This window comes from Falco cherrug, chromosome 2 (assembly GCF_023634085.1).
Source record: "Falco cherrug isolate bFalChe1 chromosome 2, bFalChe1.pri, whole genome shotgun sequence".
NCBI classification, from domain to species: Eukaryota; Metazoa; Chordata; class Aves; order Falconiformes; family Falconidae; genus Falco; species Falco cherrug.
In genome coordinates, this window is record NC_073698.1 from 107,290,988 (window position 1) to 107,313,536 (window position 22,549).

General features: G+C 42.3%; 1 protein-coding gene across 2 annotated transcripts in view; it reads right to left on the reverse strand.

Annotated features, from left to right (window-relative positions):
* USP25 (ubiquitin specific peptidase 25) overlaps window positions 1-22,149 on the reverse strand; it is a 97,155-nt gene extending 75,006 nt beyond the window's left edge. For both annotated transcript variants that reach the window (XM_055701879.1, XM_055701878.1), the window contains exons 1-2: window positions 21,970-22,149; window positions 318-395 (exon numbers count right to left, since the gene is read on the reverse strand). In XM_055701879.1, the coding sequence (XP_055557854.1) occupies window positions 318-395; window positions 21,970-22,014 (123 nt within the window). In that variant the 5' untranslated portion in view covers window positions 22,015-22,149. The remainder of the gene's footprint in view (window positions 1-317; window positions 396-21,969) is intronic.
* Between the last annotated feature and the right edge of the window lie 400 nt (window positions 22,150-22,549).

Sequence of the window (22,549 nt, forward strand, 5' to 3'; positions counted from 1 at the left end):
AACCCATCAGGAGTTGACCAGTTGCAGTAGCACCACGGTATTTCAAAACACTTTAGCCAAAGGTTAAAGGCAAGTCAAACCATTCCTATCTTTTCATTTTTGAACAGCAGATTAATTTTTATGTCTGTAGCAGAAGCGATCAAGATTCGTTCTAAAGTGAACAAGCCATCATTATTACCTTTTTTCCCCTGAAATAAATCTAAAAAGTATTCAAGCTGGGAAGGAAGGGAAAACAAGAGTAAGAAGGGGTGGGGTTTATGGCTTTCAGAGGCAGTTAAGATATATATGTTCTGCTATAAGTCAGACATCCATCTTACCTTCAGTGCTTGTTGTAGTACCTGGATGTCATTGATACCAGTGATCTCCCTCAGCTGATTTAAAAATGTTTGCTGGTGCTAAAAACAAAAACAGATCATCAAAATAAGGTAGGAGCCAAATAACAGCAAAACCAATTACTTACAAGAATATGCTTTTCTGCAAACATTAAAAGTATCCCCATATATAAGCTTTATGCACCACAAAGGGGTAGAACCTTCATTATTCAAGCTTCTCTTAGTTTCTGCAACTTGGGCACTTTTAATTCCCAAATGTAACAGTCTGGTGGTTTGGGGTTTTTTTGGTTTGTTTTTTTTTTTTTTTTTTTTTTAAAAAAAAAAAAAAGAAAAAAATTGACAATGGGTGAGCTTATGCAAGATGGGTTTAAGCAACCTATATGAAGCTCCAATTGACCCTCCTGAACAAATAAAATTCCATAGCTTGGTCTTCAAAGGCAGTAGGGGGAATAGCTGACTGAACTCCCACCAAAACCAATGTCTTCAGCTCTCAATTATTCTCACCCCATTATTTCCCTAACATACATAATTCCCAGCCATACCAACCCAAAACCAAATAAATTCATCTCTACTGATCATTTCAGTATTTTAAGAGAAGTCTTATAAAAATGTCCACATGAAATACAGTTTCTCAAGAATAAACCAAAACCTTAGGAATCCACCTTAACTGCCTTCCAACACCAGTTGAATCCAACTGTCCCAAATCACACCACCAGTCAGCACCCATGACTGAGTTTAAAGTAACAGATGGAGTTAAAGGAGAATAAAAGGTTCTAGGTCTCTTAAATCACTTCATAAGATTTTTGAGGCTTTTTTTTTTTTTTTTTTTTTAACAAAAGCCTGGTCCCACTCCTGTTTAGATCCAACATTCCCTCCGCTCATGCTCAGACAGCACATCACAGAAGCAAAAAGCAGGCACTAGGCTAGAACAATCCTTGAACTCCAGTTAAACATTAAATCATCTTAACCATTAAGACAATGAAAACAGAGGGCTGACCATTGTTCCATACTAACAAATATCACTTTTCTTTTGGCAGATGGGAAAAGGAGAAAAGCTTGGCGGTATTTGCAAGTGGTTTCTTTTTTATTGTCTGCCCACCACATCCTGAACTCAAAACAATAATTTCATCTATAAAAGAGTATTTTGTAAAGTACAGCATTTTGTTTGTTAGACAAAAAGCGTATTTCCTATCAGTGACAAATAAATATTCTCCTGTTATGCTCCAAATTCAATTAAAAAGAATAAATAACTACAATTGTCTTGCAGCTACTTCTAAAACACTTCTTTTTAAAATTAATTATTTGGAATCAAATATTCCAATACCCTTATTCTCTCCTTATCACAGCTTTGTATAGAGGAGGAAATTAAGAACTGCATGAATGCTGAATTCCCCAGTGTGAAATTAACCTGGCAGGCACTACTTCATGCCCTAATAAGTTGAAATAGAAGGCGTATAGTTCAGGATGTTTATGAATTACATACACAATCTTTTCTTCATTTATGATCCTAAGGGACGCTTCTAACAATCCAATTTGCCTTTTTTTTTTCTTCCTTTTCTTTTTAAAAACCCTGCTATTGGCACAAGAAAAGTGAAGTGAAGCAGGAGGACAAACTCCCACTCTATCCCCATCCCTCACCCCCTCATTTGTTTACTCTGTGCATTTCATAGCACTGTACAAAGGCAGGACTTGTTTCCCCTGTAAAGTTGCTTTTCTGCCCCTGGGTCTGGCAAGAAGCAAAGAATAGAAACAGAATATTTGGGAAAAGTAATTACAACAGCATTAAAATCAGCAGGAGCAATTCAAGGGCAGTGCATGGCAGCAAAAGGGATTTCTTTTTGTATTTGCTACTAATGCGACAGTTTATAAAGCAGAAAATAGTTTCACTATCAATTATTATAACAACAAGTTATAATGGTTTTATGTATCTTCCACAATATATACAACACTTGGAAAGGCTGACTGGAGGATATTCATTGTTCACAGAGATTTGGAAAAGACAGAAGAGACACAGTTTACCAACAAAGAATCTCTTCGCAGTTCAAAATATTGGCTGTTAACTTATGAGCACAGCTGTGACTTATAAACCTAGCCATCTGTAGTTTATACACAGATTTCAGTATTGCAGTGCAAAGCTGTGGTTTGAGGTCCCCTTCCCAAGGACATAGACATTTAGCAGATCAGAACCAGGCCCAGGGATGCTGCTTTCTCATCAAGCAACAATTTACGTACCTAAACTCTTGGCCTTAAAAAAAAAAGTAGATTTAAGGCACTCAGCTCCAAAATTTCTAACTGGTAGTTAATTGAACAACACAGAGACTATATAAGCATCCTAGTTACAACTGACAAAAATTAAGAGGAAAATTAGCAGTTGTCCCAAATACCTTTAAGGGGACCTGAACTGCTCTGGGGTCACAAACACTTGGCTTAGACATTACTGGCTCTTCAGGTAAACATGGACAAGCTGCCATTAAACTCTAACTGAGCTTCAAATCACACATAAGTTAAAGAATGACGATAAAATTTCCTTCCTAGAAGGGGAAGGACAAAACATAAAAACAAAGCAACAAAACCAGTGTAATTTAAGTTGTTTCCACCTGATCGATATGTTCTCTTAATACCTGCCAACAGACTAACAGGACTTCAGAAACAATTATAAAACTGCGTAAGGCGGCTAAAAACTTCTTAAGGCACCATTTGACTGGTGGCCTTCTCTTCCACACATTCACCATGTTCCCCTCATCCTCTCAAATCTAATATAGCTGACAATCTCTACTGCACACAGACCTTTCCTGCAACTGCATGTTTAACTTTGCCATTATTCTCCTTTACTGTTATATTGATATGTTACCACCCATGAAACTGTATTAACACAGGTAATTATATTTCTTTTCATTACAAATGACAGTGCAGGCAACTACTATCAAACTTCATTCATTAATCAAGGGTGTGAGATCCAATTTTCTTTTCTGTTTTTCTTTTCACTTACAAAGTTTGTGAAATACAATCATACCTAAATTCAGAGAGCTAATACTACTTAGTTCTTGATGTAACTAATTTAGTGCATCTGTACTAGACTGCAGAAGTCAAAATGGGTAAAGTTTATTTGTTTTGAATTACACTCCTCTAGTACAATAGATGATTTAAAAAAAAATATTTCACTGTTACCCATGACCGAAGTTCAGACATCAATTTCTAATGCAACTGTTAAATAGTTAAGTCCCTTCTGTACTGTAACTAATATTTAATATAATACTTAGGACTTCTACATACAAAGTGAGCCACTCTCCTTACTCCTATTAATGCTCCTTCTGATTACATCTACCCTAGAAGCTTTACTTTTCCCAGAGCTCATGCTAACTTGAGCTGAAGTGACTGTAGCATATAGAACCTCAAGTATCCCCAAACACTAATGTAGATACTCTCAACAATTATGATCTTGATTCACTCAAAGGCTTACCAAAAATACAAAAATACCCGAAAGAGCTCACCCTACACTAAAGCAAATCCAAAACCCAAAGGTGGTGGCATACAAGTATTTACAATTGTCTGAAGCATCTATACTAATGTGTCAGGTCAGTGAGGGAAGATTCAGAACACAACTACAGAAAAAAGTTGCCATCTTTTTTCAATACAACTCTTCCCCGATTCCCTCTTTTTCCAACCTTGCATTAGGAGAGGCTCAAATTCTGAATTATAACTCACTGTCCATTAATTCAATTTAATAAGCAACCTCCCTCTTCAAACGCAGATCCAAAAAGATCATTCCAACAGAACCAGGTGCAACTACTGAAATTCTTTTGGATCCTATTCGCTTATACCCACTTCTGTTCGCCATCCTTTCCTCAAACTTACGAGTGATTCCATAGTTTATCTATAGCACAGATTCTCCAGTTTAGTAGTCAGGACTCCACATATATCTACAGTGCAGCACCAAATGCGTTACAATATATGTGCACACATATACACGACATACACACACACACACTCCACGTAGCTTGATCTGCATTTGACTCAGTTCTAAACCAGCTCCAGGACTCTGCCTATGACACCAGACCCTGCCGGTGCAAGTGCTAGAGGGTAACCCAAATCCCTGGCCTGACAAAGGGGATGGCTCACTGATGCTATAGCCGCCCTGAGATCCAGCTGCTCACACCCCTCAGTCCCACCACACCAAGCAGTAATCAGTTCCCTGGGGCTTTCATGCATGACCTATTCCCAGCCTTCCCCCTTCCCTCTGGCTCTCCGAGGTATGCAATATGTATCTCCAGGCTTTTAGCTCTTGGAAGATGTTAACTAACAGGAAATTCTCCCATTTTCCTGGATGGATGCCAAATTTGTGTATTAGGAATACATGCCCTTATTTCCAATTCTTTCCTTTTTCAGCCATTCCTCCCCTCCTCTCAGGAAATGCCCAATTAAGATTATCTGGTTTATAACCTCACACAATAGCATATTCAGTAGCTGTGCCAGCTAGTGAAGCAGAAAAGGATCTGTACTATTATCTGCTTAGGGAGATACTGCACGCAAATTAGTTCCACAACAGTACTGTAAACTCTGACAACTTATCAAAAATCACAGCAAAAAGCTAAATTACAGAAAAAAGGTAAATCTCAATTTGACTAATTCTGAATCATACTGCAGATAAATTTGGGAAAAAAAGTTAGCCACCTTTTGATCTGTTTATTTTCTCATCTCTGCAGCTTCTGAAGAATTATATGTAAGCTTTGGCTTTATTCATGCAAACATCCAAATATTTTTATTTGTAACACAAGCATTTTCAAACTTAGAAGACAGAACAACCCTCTTCAGTTTCCAAGCACAGAAAAAGTCTCATGTTTAGTAATAAACAAGATGGTCCAACCACTACCAGAAGAAATCAGGGCCTACTGCCTCACTACACAGTTCATTTAAATAGGACATAATGAAAACTAACTACAGAAATCCCTTCCTTCTCAAGGGTTGAACACTTGTACTAGAGACAAAAAGAAAGGGAAAAATGCAAACGCCAAGAACAGCATCCTGACTCAGTCCCTTCACACAAAAAATGCTTACTTTGCTTTCCAGTGGAACACCGATTTAGAAGAGCTATTTGTTGGAGGAAAACCCAAATGACACTGTACAAAATATTTTATATTAAAGACAAGTCTACTGTAACCTGAGCTGCAGACTGTCTGCAGACAACTAATAAGCTAGTTTCCTCATATGATGTTGCTGTAATGAGAACACAGAGATTAGAAGAATGTAATCCTCTATAAAAAGGATTTAAGTTTCTGCTACAAACAAACAAATGAAGAATAGTTAACATACAAAAGACAAGCATACTAAAGACCCTCAATTACTACTGTGAATGTCATTTTCTGCCACATTAATCATATCTCCCAGGAACAGTTAAAAGGCCCACATACACTGCTAAGTATTATGGCTTCCAGCAATGCAGATACATTAACCACCTTCTAAATAAACTGTTGGTCAAGTTCCAAATAGGCAAATAAATATTGACTCCTTCCATGAAGATGCTAAGCTGAAACAGAGGAAACACACAGTCAGCTCCAGAAGGCTTCGCTGCATGTCTTTGCTCTCACCACCTCTGTCCTCAAGGTTTTTCTGTGTGCGTGTGTGCAAAATGAACATACATATCTAAATAGGTAAATTTAAAAGTAGGCATATGTATATAGAAGCAGTATTTTGCTAATGCAAAGACCAAGTTAAATCTCTGCACTGGTTGAAGGCATTCATTGTTACAGTACCTACTAAAGCACAATTAATTCAGTTCCCTTGCCTGGTATCTACTAACTGGGTTGGTTTCCTTTCATTTGGTCACAAAAAGAAAAACCTCTTACATGACACTGTACCCTCTAAGAAAGTAGGTAAATATATATTTTTATACGCACCTAAATGGAAAATGTATCTCAGCTTTGGCTTGGACAAAATCACCTGTGGGGAGCAAAGGACATGCACAGAGACCGCAGACTCTCAGTCTGGGACTGCTCTGCACAGCCTGCCAACACCTGCCAATTACAGCAGCAGCTTGTGCAAGGTAGGTAATTACCCACCTGCAACTGGACTGAAAGCACACTTACTTCAAGGAGGCAAAAGGGCACACTGTAGGGCAGTAACTTTCAGCCAGCAACAGCCTGGACCAAACAAAAGTTTAATGGGGAAGAGGCTTGAGTGCATTACTTATATGCATACAGTCCCCGTCCCGTCGTGTCGTCCCCGTCCCCCCCGAAAAAGTAAAGGAAGGATTCGTCTTAGTCATTGTGCTATATAACCTCTATTCTTTATAAGACAACACTCAGAACACTTTCACCATATTTCTATGGCTTCCATGGGCAGTAACAAAGCTGTACTGCTTCAACTGAAAATGCTTTAACAAGTGACTTTTCAAGGAACGTCAAGATTTGATATTAAGGTTTCTACACAACACAAGAGCATGCATTCATGTAAACAGTCGCTATTCCGAGCCTTACATATGCAGCCCCCCGCCTGCCCCCCCCAAAAAAAAAAATGAACTCTCATTTACTCTTAACATCTAACACAAATTTATTTTAATTCAAGCAAATATTTAATCTTTTCCAAATGAGATTTTAGAGAGGCTTGAGGAGTTTGGTTTGTATTTACTGACAGTAAATATAAGGCAAACCCACCTCAGATAGTTACACACACTTGCAAAATCACAGAAGTTAAATGTGATCCAAATCATCACCTACGTGGGGAATACTCTTGCAATGAGCAGTAAACCCTGTCAGTTCACAGGGAGAAAGTCAGGAACTTTCCAAACCCTTCCACCCACAGGCAGGAAATGTGGCCTCACACCCTTTCTTCCACATTTACACGGACAGCACAGGGAAGGAATGAGAACCTAAAACCAGATTTCTTACACAGCTCAGGAGGGAGAAGAGTAAAGCAAGAGGGAAGCATCACTTCATTATATATGGAACTTCCTAGGCAAATTCTGGGGTGCTAAAGAATTCGAGTAATAATGCAGCTGGAAGAGGCACCACCGAGTACGTAGATACAGTAACATGGAGAGCATTCTGAAAGCAACAGAAACACACTTCCTTGCACGCATTTAGTGGATTTTGTCTCATTTCCCCTCAGGCCACAGAAGTACTGAAACTCAGCCCTGGACTCCAACTCAATTGCGCTGCAGGTCTATTGCCTGGATTACAACTAAACATGTTCCAGTTATATTATGAAGAGATTCCATTTTTCTCGACTGAAAAAACCCAAACCAAAATAAAATAACAACAACAACGAAGAAAACAGTGGCTGAAGGCAACAGGAGCAGCCACTATAAAGACAAAGCAAGAGCAAGCACTAGGAGGACAGCAAAGCCGTTTAAAGTAACTTACAAGACCACAATAATAAATGGCGTGATCTATGACAACAGTAGTATTAACTGGCTCAAAAACTTTTGTCATTTCCATCAAAGTAACATTGTTGAAAATCAGTCCTCCAAACCAAAGAACGAACAACCAACAAAAACATGATTGAAGTTCTATCTTAAAATTAGGTTATGAGCTGATTTATGAACACTGTTGCTCAAGTGAAGAATTGCTAAGCTTCACACTTCTAGCTCTGATTACTCCTAAACATGCTTCACTGAAAGGTTGATAATCAAGAGACGATAACAGCCTTACTACTTACTGAAAACACAAAAGGTGTCAGAAAGGTAAAGTTATTGAGTTTTGACATCTGTATGTTTTAAACCACCACCATGCTCAGCACAATAGTGAGCTTCCCAATATTTATGACAGCAGCTCTAAAAATTAACTACCATACAAATCAATGAGATTTTTAGTTTCATTTAACTAGCTGCAACTTCAGGTTGTATTCACTGGAATGGCCACAGGAAAACTTGCTTTACAAAAATCGCTTTTGATTCTTACACACTCCATTAACTGTGACAATAATTAACAAAAATATCTCTGCTCCAATCCAAACCTGATGGGCGATTAGCGTTATTGGTAGCAGTAGGGGGGTCTTTCAAAGCACCAGTACAGCTTCCCTGTAAACTACGTACAAATTCTGAAGGATTCCTCCAAGAACCCACCTGTGGAAAACAGCTGGGCAGCACCACGTACCAGCGGCATGCTGCAGCCTCAGTTCACATCCCAGTCCCACCTCAACATGTTCAGACTCCAGCACCAAGAAAGCTGCGAACAGCATGTACAAGCCACAGCACATTAAAACCAGTGGGCTCAATGACAGGTGACACTACACAGACAGAAAGGAGGCGGCAGCTGGAGGACAACAGATATACAGCTAACTCGCTGTGTATATAAACATATGCATACATACACACACATATATATATACACATACACACTTCGCAATCACTCCTGGCTACTTTCTGTTGTAAAAGCTCCCTTCTTAATTTTTTTCTTCTGTTCATAGACATGCCTAAACATTACACTTTACAGTGTCTGCCCTGGCAGTATCACCAAGACACAAGCTTTCTCCTCGCAGGAAAGACTATTGCCCAGGCCATCATAATTTTACTGTAGCAGCTATTAAAAATGTCTTTTTGAATGTCTGTCAAATAATTCATAAAAATCTTGTCTTTCCAACGTCTAAAACAACGCTGTGAAGATCCACATTTTAACTTCCCACTTTGAGATATTTTCCTTTACATCCCAATCACTGTTTAATCCATCATGCCAAACACAAGCTATTCCAGCTCACTTTTCAGGCTCTTCAACAGTCCTTTCATCACCCATTTATTATCTGTCACTGAAAGGCTAAAACCTACATCTCAACTTGAGAGGGCAGTCCTACCAGCCCATTCAAGTGTTTAGCTCTTTTGATATTGGGTTTTTTTCCCCCCAAATAGCCATCATGCCAGTCTCACCCTGCTCTGCACAGTATGTAAGAGTTCCCAAGAAAACAACATCAAGCTAGCCCCTTCGCCTTCCTCACCCTGCTGGATAATGAGGAACACTCCAGGAAAAAATAAAACCAACTCTGGAAGCTGCAAGAAAGCTGCAAGAGTCCTCAGATCTGTGGGATCCCAGTCCCTGCAAATACTTGCGAACAATAACATTTGAAGGGGCTGTCAGACCACAAGCTGCTCCTGACAAGTCAGCTGCCCTTCCCAGGCAGTAGCTCCTGCCAGTATGGGCCAGCCTAGGCTGGTGTTGCCAGATGCCACCCGCTCTGGCCACGAGCCACTCCTGCCTTTGAGCCAGCACCACCTCTTGCCTGAATCTCCAGCAAGCCAGCCCAGGCTCTCAATAAACTATCATAAAGCCACTCTTCGCTTTTAATTAATTTCCTGCTGACTTTGTGAGAGCCACAGGGGGGAGAGGGCAAGACCAAGGCTGTGCCTATTTCCACCAGATTAAACTGTTGTGGAGCAGCAGCCTTATGAGAATGAGTTGTTTCTCTGCCTTTATTTTAACCCTGTTTTTATCTAGCGAGATAAACGGGGCCGGGGGGGAAGACTCTCGCAATCCTTCTCCTACTTGGGCACTACTGCAGAAAACTTACTCCAAGAAGAAATCGATAGAAAATTCATACAACAGGGATCTGATGCTCCTGGTATGTCTCAGCAGTCCTGCAAAGGAACACACATGCTCAGGGCTACTCCTGCATGGGCTGAAGCCCTGTGTGCTGCACTCAGCTCCCTGGTTTGGGTGTTCACACCTAGAAAGATTGAATTTACTGCAACTGTTAATGGCACAAGTATCAAAGATCCCACCTCACCTCAAACAACTCCACTACGTGTCCTAGGTAAGCAATACCAGGGGAGGTTTCACAAACAATTTTTCCACACAAAATTCAGACTACTATAGCCCAGAAATCCTAAACAAAAGTCAAACTGCAATTTTTAAGATAAATCTGTATTATGAAGATTCCATGTTATTATTCAATAGCAAGGACGCATTTGGGCAGAGAGCTCAGCTGTCTATTTTGAATAGGAAGAAAAAAAATTAACAGAACGCCTTTCAATAAAGACTTTTCCCCCTAGTCCAATTAAAAAAAAATTACTAACCTGAATTCCTAAAAAGTGGGCTTTGTGATCACAGAGTGTGCTCAGACCCAGAGACACCCGCCCTCCCTGGCCACCTTCAGCAGCTGGGCCCAACCCCAGGGCTCCCCACCACCCTCAGCAGCAGCCCCAGGCTCCCTGGCAGCTTGAGCAGGCAGTGTGCAGCTCCCGATCATGCTGCCTGCTGCTGCCCCCCTCCCAGGGCCAGAAGAAGTTAGGAGAGACAACACAGGGAGCTGGAGAAGAAGAGTGGATGAGAGTACCTCCACTCTACTGCAGGGATGTCTTCCAGGAGTGAGCTCATCCTGCAGCCTCAACTGATCACCCCAAATTCTAACCTGAGGTGCATTACAAAATTAAATTCCATCAGAAAAGTCATGCACCCTTATTTGCAGCACTCAGTAAAAATATTTAATAGCTTATCCTGCCTGCCACTAATAATTTAAAAAAGAAAAAAAAAAAAAAACCCAAACTCCTGTGAAGAGACACACATTGTTAGCTTGGGGGGGGGGGGGGGGGGGGGGCAATAAAACAAATAAACTCCACAGAACAACTAGACTACAGATAACTAAGTCACCTAAAATCCAGGACAGTATTTAACAGGCTGCCCGCAAGGTGATGGGTTTCTGACAGCAGTTCCAGCTTCTCCGGTGAGGTGAGACAGCCTTCCCTGGGTCAAGCGCCAGGAAGGCACGGGCACGTGCTGCATCCCTGCAGAAAGGCCACTGCAACACCACAGACTGTCGGCCTGTGAAGGTCAGCAAGCAGCTTTCCTTTTCATTAGGTAGTAACCTCAATGGATGCAGATGACATTAGAATCAAGATGAACTTCAAACACAATGGAGACACTGTAGTATTTAAAGATGTGTTGAGATTTGCACTGAGGATCAGCATGTAATTTTACTACCTCAAAATCAAAGAAATAGCAAATTTAGCAATGTATTCTTTCAAGGAGAAAGAAAAAAAGCTAATCTTGAGAATATTTGTTTTGGTTTTGTTTTTTAATGAACTTTGAATTATCTTCTATTGAAACGCACATTTGCCTCAGCCCCCACAGAAAGCTGAACATGTTATATTCTAATATATGACAACATGGTCTCAAAATCTTACAACTTTGGTTTGCAACTGCTGTTTGTTGTAACTTAGCCCTGTCAGTCTCCCCTACTCTTGGCAGCAGCGTGGCACTATCATACCGTAGTGACTTTCTGCCATCCTTCATCACTGCATACCTAGCTGAAACTTCACATGCTGACTTGCATAAAAGTGGTATGAAACACTCCTCTGAGGAGTTCACATTTCTGAAAAATGATGTGAAACATAAAAATTTTGAATTCTGCGCTGCCTTCCTAGCCACAGTGTTATGCCAACACATTCCCCAAACAACAACAGAGGTAATAAACTCCCAGCAACAAAATCTTCACCCCTTTTCTACTCAGTAAGGTCATGAAGCAACAGTCTTCAGCATTTTTGCTGGGGATAGCAGGCTGATGCAAACTCCTTCCCTGGTCCACAACAGCACAGCAGAGCCTGTACACCACACACATCCCCTCTCAGCACTAGGCAGCAGGTGGCACATTTACCAGTTGCCTTTAAATCAGGCCCAGAAAAAGCTTCAAGGTAACACGCCAAGTTACCAAGAGCTGGAACTGACGATGATGGGGCAATCTGTCTATAAATCCAGAGGCTACCCAACAGACCAGCTGACTGTACCCAAAAAAGCAGCCAAGTCTGCTTCAAGTGAAGGGACAATTACAGTCCAGCCAGGGCTGTCACAAGAAATGCTCTGTGGCTTTTAGCACTAAGTCCCACAAAAAACATGCAAGACTAGAAGGAACTTTTAGAAGTTGCCAGTAAGATGTTGGTTATTGTTTAATTTCCCAACAAGTAATGGAATACAGAGAGAAAGACTTAATTCTAGTACCCTATTAAAAAAAAAAAAGTTATAAGCTTAGATGCCTGAATTAAAAAAGCTTGCCAATTACTACCACCAATAATTAAAAGGTTCTAATGTAAGAAAAGAAAACAGTAGTGGGCAAGTCTAAATTCAAAGAGCACGGTCATCAAACAGGTGAGAAGTTACATGAGACACACATGCAAAATTTCAAGAAAAGAAGCTGACAAACGGGAAAGTAGGTAATACCAAGAACAGGAAAAATTGTAGGCTGTCCAAAAGCTACTTAGCTTAAAAAAAATTAAAAAAAATCATATTTACAAGCTTAAAAAAAAACCACCAACTTTCTCTTATGTATTTTCCTATGATTTTGTACCAAAACAAAGCAAAGGTTAAAATCTGCAAAAATATAAAATGCTTTCTCAGTCATAACACAAGATTTTGGGGATACAATGAAATATACAATATTCGGTCCTTTAACCAGGCCAGTTACACCTATGCACTTTTGAAAGCGTTAAAAAAGAGAGTAGAGGAGAAATTCCTTCTTCAAAGCAGCACATTTTCAGAGGAATGAAATGAAACCAAACAGAAAAGGGAAGTGGAGTAGGAGTCTATTCTCACCACCTCCTCCTCTTCCAGAGATGATGAAGAACGCCACGTGCCTGTGCATACCCAGCCTTTTCCAGATGCTTACTTTAAAGCACTCAAAGCATACACCTGAATGTAAATGAATACTATTTTCAACTTCCACGTAACACTTCTTTTTGTCCGGCTTAATCCTAGTAAAAACACAGCTGAACTCAACTTGTCAAAATGTGGGGATTTTTAATTGAATTTTATTGAAATTCAGAAAAACAAATTTGTGGTTTGAGAATAAGAACAGAAATTTTCAGCACAGGTACCTGACTTTTCTTGAAGTCGTACAGCTGTGAGAAGAACAGCTATCACAGAAACCACGCACAAACTCAAGCCCAGTATTTACTGTTCATCAAAAGTAACAGATAGCATTAAATACAGCTACACAATTCACAATCCAAAATTTTTACATCTCAGACCCTAATGTCAGGTGAACACCTTGTTCTAATTAAAGGGAGCCCTCTGGATTATGGGGTACAACATGAGGGAAACAATGAATTGTCAGTTTGTAGGAAGGAGCCACAGAGGTGTATATAATGTCACTATATCACGTGCATTAATTTCCATAAATTCTGCCTAGACCACGATAAGATACCAGGGTCAATAAAATTTAAACAGCTATGGATCATGCCTTCAAAACGCTAATGCCCCTCTGAAAAGCTTCTATCAAATACATTATTCTGTCTACGTGTGCTTATTGTAAAGCTTAAAAATATGTTTTCACCTGATGGCTAAAAAAGCTTTAGTCAAGGATATTTAAGCAGCGTCTGCATTTGCTCAATGCCTAAACTTTGATAAGCTTGACAGTTGCCAGGTAGTTGATAATAGAATCATTTTAGAGGAAGTGCTGTGCAGGGCATTGTTTTTTTCAGCAAGAATCGACCAGTTAAAATAATTCAGAGACCTACTATAAACAAAAGCATCAAGTCACAGCTGTGCATATCAGAATAAAAACTATTAGAGTTTAGAAATTATTAGAGTTTAGAAATATCAATATTTCTGTTGCGCTTTAAAAATATATATATATATGTATATGTTTTACATACACAAATCTGTGTCAGGCAATGTTTCCAAAGCTAACCTAGTTGCACTCCACCCTTCAAGCTGTTCCACATCACATGTTATTTGGATTCCACCTCTCTAACATCCTTACTCCAGAGAGCTACATTAAAAGTGTGGACACTTAGTGTTGCCACCTCTCACAACAGTGCTATTTCTGTTAAAGTCCCATCATCAGGTAACATCAGGTTTCAGGAAAACTTTCATGCTGATGGCTTTCAACGTGCTCCTGAACTTCATCCATTATGGCGAAGATAAGCAAAAGTACGTAGCCAACAACATATTAAAAAGAATGAAAACTACAAAAACCTAACTGTAAAAAAACCAGTGCTGCCTTAAGCTGCAAGAGTCTACATCTATATAGATTGAATACTTTCATTGATTTTCAAATGATTATCATTAATGTTACTAAATACATGGAAAACAAGTCCATAACTAAGTGGACAAGAACTCACAAAGCCTGCCACACATGACTGAAGTTGTCAGCGTCCCCCACTCATGACAGTGTGCCAATCCGTCCTTTATACCATCTCAGGACCCAATTCTTTCTTCAACATCACAGGAGTCTCAACATTGACTCAAAAGGTTGCTTAACATCTTATTCATGTTAAAGCCTAAAACCACACATTTTGCACCATGTTCACCAGGAAAACTACTACGTTGTCCAGTAGGTTAAAACCACCCTTCTGCCAGAAGATACAGCCCTGCAGCTATCAGCAGAAGGGAGCACAACACCACAGCCGCTCCAGATCACAGACCAGTGTATTCACCCCAAATATCCAGGCAGGGAGCTGTAACCCATGCAGCAAAGAGACAGACTCAAATTCCCTTTACTCACTTCTGAAAACTGGGAGGGTATCATAGAGCAGAAAGGTGGTATGAACAGGATCACTCAAAAAGAAGTTTCATGAAAGTTTTCTATTAGTGGTCTATAGAGCCCTTAGTTAGTCTTTTGAAAGTTCTGAAGTCCTAAAGAAATCTAATGATAAAGAGATCTAAAGCCTGCAATACAATGAAAGCACGCAAAGTTTAATGTTGAAAAAAAGCAACATTTTAAATAGTGATTGTCCTCAACTATGGCACACAGTACAGTTGCTCTCCATTCTACCTAAAAGTTTACTTGAGGTGTGTTGGTACAACACAATTTATGACAACATTTATATTCAGCACAGCATTAATGTAAGGTAACATTAAAAAATAAGACATGTGCTGTTCAGAACACTTTATTGCCAAATTAAGAGTTACAAGCGTTTGCAAAAAAACAGCAAGAGATGCCATTTGCCAATGTGATGCAGGAAACAGGAAAAAGTATTTCGTTTTACTTGGCCCAAAGCCTGTAGCATCATACAAAGCATGTCCCTGTATCCTGCTCAGCAGTAAAGCATCTCACCGCCTCATCTTTACCTCAGTCTCACAACTTTAGATTACTTTATCACTATATTTATTATTTGAAAGAAAGAAAAAGGGGGAGAAAACGAATTTATCAGAAAAGTTTCAATTTTACACACTTTACATACAACTAACTTGATATTTACAGTACTAGCTTTTCCCTGTTAATTATACTTGAGCACCCGTTAACTAGAACTTTATGCGCACCACAGTTCCAAAGTGAATGGAAGGAGTTACCACCCCACCTATTGTACACTTAGCTCTCTGGCAGAAGTCACATGCGAGTTATGTTAGTTTCACTGAATTAGTGAAACTGAACTACTATTCACTACAGTTAAGTATCTCCTATGGTTGGTAGGTTGGCTTCTTAACAGCACCTCAACTGATGAGGTGTAATCATCAGCTAACAGAGACGGTCTTTTACTAACAGGGAAAAAACAAACGAACCAAAAAAAAGACCGACATCTACCTTGAATTCAGAAAATAATTTTGGAATATGTTGTCACAACAGCTTCTCCCGCATTACTTAACCTAATCTCTGGCTCGCTATTTGCATTGTGATGCTACACTGATACCCCAAGCAGGAGTCAACAGCCCCCTGGTGAGAAGCTGAATTCTCTCAAATTACCCACTGACCAAAGATCAACACATCAGTAATTCAGTCACTGGGTTTTGATGGGAAAGTTTTAACACATCTATCTAAAACCAAACAAAAATCCAAACACAAAAAAAACCCAACACACACACAAACCTTCACTATGACTTGGTGCAACCTTCCCTGCCTTTACATAATCAGACTGGTTATCACAAAAGAACTGGAAAGCAAAAGTGCTCACAATACTTTTGTTTCCCAGAGAAGCTGCTCCCAGACATGCGGCTTTTCAACTCAATGAAAGTAGAAAAGACTTTCCTGTCTAGGTCCAGGTCCTGGCAACACACACCCCTCCAAATTTTAAAAGGTTTTAATATTCTCTTTAAATTCACTTCAAGGATTTTAACAAAACCAAAAGTTGGGCTTTTAAAGGAATTTATTCCTAAAGGAAAATATATAAGTGAAGACACAGCTCTTAATCTTTTTGTTTACATTTTAAGCTAAGGAGTATCAGGACTGTCACATTTGACTCTTAACTTTTGCCATACGACCAGCTGGGAATTCCAAATCAGCATCTTGATTACAGAAAGCTAAGAGCAATAAAACATACAGGAACCCTAGAAGCACCCCTGGGTGCCTCAATAACCGCCTCCTCCACTGGCACCAGCAGCAATGGCTGTAACGGGGTGACTGATGCAGCACCCCAAATAATTCCTGGCACAGGTGACGTGCGAAGGTTAGACACCTCCCAGCCAGTTCTGCAAAGATCTCAGACCAGCCTGAAAAGGCAGCCCCCAACTCAGCTGGCGCATGGGTAGATTTAACAACCCTGCCACTGCACCAGTCCCCAGCATCCCAGGACATCCCTCAACCCAAGCATGCACGTCACTGAAGTTACAGTGCCAGCTTCTCGCAGATTGAATAATCACTGTCAACACTTGGGTGGGTTCTTCAGCCAGGAAGAAGAGAAGATGTAGCCAAAACCAGAACAGAAAATACATCTTTTATTTCTCTTCAGTTAAAGAAGGCCATGAACACCAACAGAATTCACAGGATTAAAGAGATGCAACTTCCTGCTTTAACATATCCTTTCTTTCAGGCGTAAAAGTGCAAGAAAAGCAACTGTTCAATTATCCTCCCACTTATCTTTACAAAACACTTAAAAATGTGAAATATTTTTCTGTTTTGAGACATGGGTAATCAGCTTTTTGACCTTTTCATAGAAGCTGATGAGTTCCATCATCTTTTGTAGCTGCTGCTCCTAGTAGCTGTAGATACAGGGTTATCCTAAAAATATATATATATATTTAGGGAGCAATAAAGATATTTTAAAATAATAGTATAAAAGGTTAACAGGAAATGTATACATCTTACATTATCATATTCTGAAACAGTATTTTTCTTTCAAGGTATAAACCAGAAGATATTTAAAGCGATTATTTCAGACAGAGGCTAACAATAGTACTATAGTTGTAAGCTCCTGCTACAACAATCAAAATTATTACTGAACTTTTGTGAAAGGTTTTCTACAATGCAACAAGCAAAAATGCTATTGAAGGTTTACAGAAAGGTACAGATTGATATTACACTATACCAAGAAAAAAATTCCAAGATTCAGCAGGATTGCATAGCTACCACAAAAATACCCAACCAAACCTAACCACACCCACACATCCTCCCACCAAAATCCATCAGAACATCCACAAAACCAGAAAGCATTCAGCATACCAGTCTGACAAGGGCTTTCCAAATTACTTTGAAACACTGACCTTTTCGCACCTTGCTTTAGCTTTCAGAAAACCCGAAACAGGAATCTATGTAGAAGGTGTAACTACAAGTAATAAGAACTTTTTTTTTAATACATAACGAGGTGTGTGTATATCTAAAAGCATAACTCCATAGCACTTCAAATAATTTCTGCAAATTACTTAGTAGATGGTGCAAACGTATCCAGTAAATCAGTCTGGTTATTGGCCAAAAGAGGTAATAAAGCCTTCAAGACCAGCAGTAGTAGCAGGCATAACCCCCCATATTCAAGCATATTCAAGGGGCCTGCCTGCTACACAGTCCAAACACAGGCAGCCCAGCCCGTTCACGGGCAGATATGTAACCCATCCTCATTACATGACCTGGGGTGCATTTCTCAGGAGAGGACACCTGCGTGTTGGTCACAGGCCAGAGCAGCTCTGGTCACATGATGAGAGCAGGAGCCAGAGCCTCTCAGATCCACTGGAGAGTCAGGCAGGCAGGCAACCCTGAACTCAACTGATTAGAACACAAAGATTTTAAAGGCTGTATCCTCAGAAGGTTGCCACCTACCGAGATGAAGAAAAAATAAAAATAAAAAATAAGCACAACTCCCATAATACCTTTCTTGCACACCAGTTCCTCGGTAGATGCTCTTTGTGATCACCTCCTGCCATTCAGGGCTGCATCAACATCCCTATTTCAATTGTTGGAGACGTATGACTGCCATCTTCCATATGAAGAAGTACCACAGTACTAAGAAATCAGTGGCCGTTGCTTTCAGGAAAGATAAGCAGTCAGTACCATATTATGTAGATTTTTCAGTAAGTACATCAAACACATGGGATGATCAGAGCAGAAGCACGCACAAGCTAGCACAATGTCCTCCTTACTACCCCAAACAAGAGCAAGGTAAAGGAAGTAAGTAGTATTAGACCTTGCTTTAAGCCATGCATTGTTTCAAGTGGTAAATATCCTTAAATGTTTGTGCTTCTTAAACAAAAAAAACCCAAACAAACAAAAAAACCCAAACACAAAGTACTAACTGTACTGACACACCTAACTTTATTCTACTACTCCTCTGATTAGACTGCCAATATGCTCCTGAATCTGAATCACAGGTCTGAAATAACAGTGGGTGTGGGAAACCAAAGGACAGATAAAACACTTTAAGTCCATCATGTATCAACCAACACTCAGTCTCTCTCCAGAAGCAGCAGAACTTGATAATACACATTGCTGAGAGGCCAGCTAAGCATCACCCTTTAAAACAGCTTCTTCATGCTGCTGTTTTGAGATGACCACACAGTAACTACCACTTACAGATGAGACACCACTGAAACACGTATGACCTCTCCAGATTATTTCTTCCAATTACTAGAAAAACCACCATTCACCCCAGCCCCTGTTGCTGAACCCGCTGTGTAAAGGACAGTGGCCGAGGGAAGGGTCTGCACAGCACCAGGGGCAGCCTGGGACCATCTTCCTCTGGGAGGAAGATTCATGTGCACCAACACAAGCTGCCCCCGTGGCAGTGGTGCAGGACTGCTTGGAGTACAGGGGATACTGCAACACACATGCCTTAGCTCTTCAGCAGCAAGAAGCCAGCCAAAAAGGCTTCTACTGGACAGAAACACAGACAAGACAAAATGAAAAGCTACTTTTTTTTTTTAACTTGCCTGGCCATTTACCTTTATTCACATGCTGTCATCTATAAATACGAACATTACAGATAACCCACAGACACCTAACAACATTAGAGAAGCACAAGAGAGCTGTGACGTGATTATTTGCTCCAGGAAATATAAGCTTTAACTAGGAGTCAAGATGGCCAGTAAACATGAAAGAAAAAATTTCTTTCGACCCGATCCAGACGATTTAACTACACAATAAACTAAAGATAGCTTCAGTGGGAAATGAACTGTTTGTAGCCAAGAGCATTTATTAATACAAACTTACATCTTCAAGTACTGCTGAAGTTTGACACATACTTCCTGTATGACTGTAAGAAAACATCTGATGAACAATGTTGGGAACCACAGCTCTGAATAAGGTATGCTGATGACTCAGGCATCTCTTGGAAACCCAATATATTTCTGCTTGTATGTGGTTTCTTCACACTAACAAAAAACAATCATGACAAACTTTGAGGTCTCCAGAACAAACTCTCCTTATTTGTGGAGCATGGGATTTTCTTCTTTTGAGGGAAGACAGTGAGTTAGTGGTATGGTAACCTCTCCACCTTTCAACCATTAATCAGCGCACTATACCTTCACAATTTTTCTTCTTACACGCAAACAAACTGAACGATGTTAAAGTTCGCCATCCAATTAGCTATTCATTAGTGTCACTAAAATTAGATACTCACTTTGGAGTCAAATAGTATTTTTTTGCAAAATATTTTCAAGATTGCCCTTTCTCCACCCACCCCAGCATGTGGCTAGGGATAAGATAGGTAACAAGGAGTTTCAAATAATGTACTAATCAGATGATTCAACAGAAGTAAAAATGAAAATCCCTGCCATGAAAAAAGCTTGCTATTTTAGAGTTTCTCTAGATACTTACACAAGGAACCATCATCCACAGATGCTGATTACAACTTCAGAATTACTGGTACTTTCATTTTTTACTGCAGCGCAGATTACCAGGTGATATACCACAGTCTCCAGCCACCCTTAAAGCTTATCCTTGATTTGCAACTAAAGTAGTCCTGAACTACTGACCTGCAAGCAGTAGTTTAGCTGAAAACTGTAACCTTCAGGGTTACTGACAGAAAGCGCAAACCAGCAGCTCCGACCAGTGTGTAACAGGTATTACATAATAAATTATCTGATGCGACAATTAAGGGATTATTTAATTAAACCATCAACAACAGGTTTTGTAAAAGTTAACCTTGCTCACAAAATTTGTCAGGTTCACAGCAGCAACAAATGAAGTTGTCAAGCGCAGAAGACACACGTAGCACGGGACTTGGCAGCAAAATTCTGCTACGTTAGCCTGCTAGCATGCTCCAACTGACAACACTACCAACTGAGGAACGAAGAAACAAAATCAGTCTGTCCAGCCCTTGCCTTCCTGCTTAAGCGGCCAAAATCAGTGCTAAGTACTTCCAACTATGATAGCAGCCTTTGGCGAGACACGCCTCTCCCTCCAAATGAGCTCCCTGAAGTAAGTTGTACCACTTTAACCAATTACACTATCATTGCATTCCCACTGTCCACCCTTATGACTGGAGCCATTTAACTTCCACAATGCCTATGCCAAACCACATATACCTTTATTCTCTTATAAAAGCATCACATGCCATTAAAAAAAATAATAATAATAATCAGGGAAGGCACATCACACACAGGGGAGCCTGGGAGTCACATCACTAACCAGAACAGCTGCATTAAAGAGCAACAGTTACTTTTTTAAAAGTAATTTAAAAAGCACTGAAATTTAAATTTTAGTTTTCTTTTTCACTGGCCAGTTCAGTGGAAAGAAGAGCTTTAGAAGGCTTTTTTTTTTTTTTTTTTTATAAGGAAACATTTTCCAGCAGCTCCTAGTGCACAGCAGAAGATCCCCAAGCACTGCCACTCGTTTAACCCCATTCCCGAGGCACGTTAACAGCAGTCCCCAAACCCAGCACCTTCTTACTCCAGCAAGAGCGTCACGGCGCGCCTGTGTCACACGCTGGAAATAGCGTTCACCTTTAGCAGGCGCGATGCAGGGTCACGCCGTGCATGTGCAGCATCCCCCCTCCCAGCCCGTCAAGCCCCGCCGGGGCTCGGCAGCCCCTCACCGGCCGCCGCCCCCCGTCCTGCCGCTCCGCAAGTGCAACAGGCCCGCCCGCGGCCCCGCCGCCCTCCCAGCCCGCGGCCGCCCGCTCGCCGGCCCCGGGAGCCGGCCCGGAGGGGGGCTGACGCGGGGCCGGGCTGACGGCGGCCCCCCGCTGCCCGGCCGCGCTCCCCGGCGCCTCCGCGGTCGCCCCGCCGCAGCCCGGCGCTGAAGCGGCAGGGGCTGGGGGAGGCCGCGGCACAGGGAAGGCCGGGGCCCCCGCTCGGCCGGGGGACGCTTCCCGCGGGCCCGTGCGGCCGCAGGGAGCGGGGAGGCTGCGACCCCCGCGCAGGGGGGGAGAGAAGTTGCCGGCGGGGCGGGGGCTTGGGCGGCCGCCGGAGCCGCGCTGGAGAGGAGCGGCTCCGGGAGGGGGTGGGGGCCAGGCCCGGGCGAGGCCGGCGGGCAGGGACTCGGCGAGGGGCGCGCAGCCGGCTGCCAGGCCGGGCCCTGGCGCAGCGGGCGGGCCCCCGCGGCGCGGCGCAGTGCGCGGCCCGGGCCGGTGTCTCACCTTGGCGGCGCCGCCGGGCTGCAGCACGTTCTGCTCCACCGTCATGGCCCCCGCGCGACTCCCGGCTGCGCCCCGGGCTCGGCGGGCGGCGGCGGCGGCGCCGTGCGGCAGCAGCTGGGCCGGGCCCGGGCTGGGCGAGCGGAGCAGGAGGCGGCGGAGGAGGAGGGGCGGGAGGGGGAGCCCGAGTCACCGCCAGGCGGGCGGGCCGCCGAGGCGGGCGGCCGGCATGGGGCAGCGCGGATCCGCTCAGGCCCCGCTGTCACTCCCAGCGCGGCCGCCCCCGCCGCCGCCCAGCGAGCCCGGAGAGCCGAGCGCGCCGCCGGCCCCGCCCTCGCCTCGGCCCGCGCCACCGCCGCCCGGCAGCGCCGCCCCGAGCACCTGCCCCGGGCGGAGTCCCCCGCCGCCGCGGCTGCCCCCCTCGCCCGCCGCCGGCGGGGCCGCCACCCTGCCCCTTCTCCGCGGTATTTACACCGGCCGCCTCCATCTTGGCGGCGGCGCTCCCCACCCCGCGGGACAGCACCGGCCTGGCTTCGTGCCCAGGGGGAGCAGCCCGGGCCGCTCCGCCGGGAAAGGGCCCCGC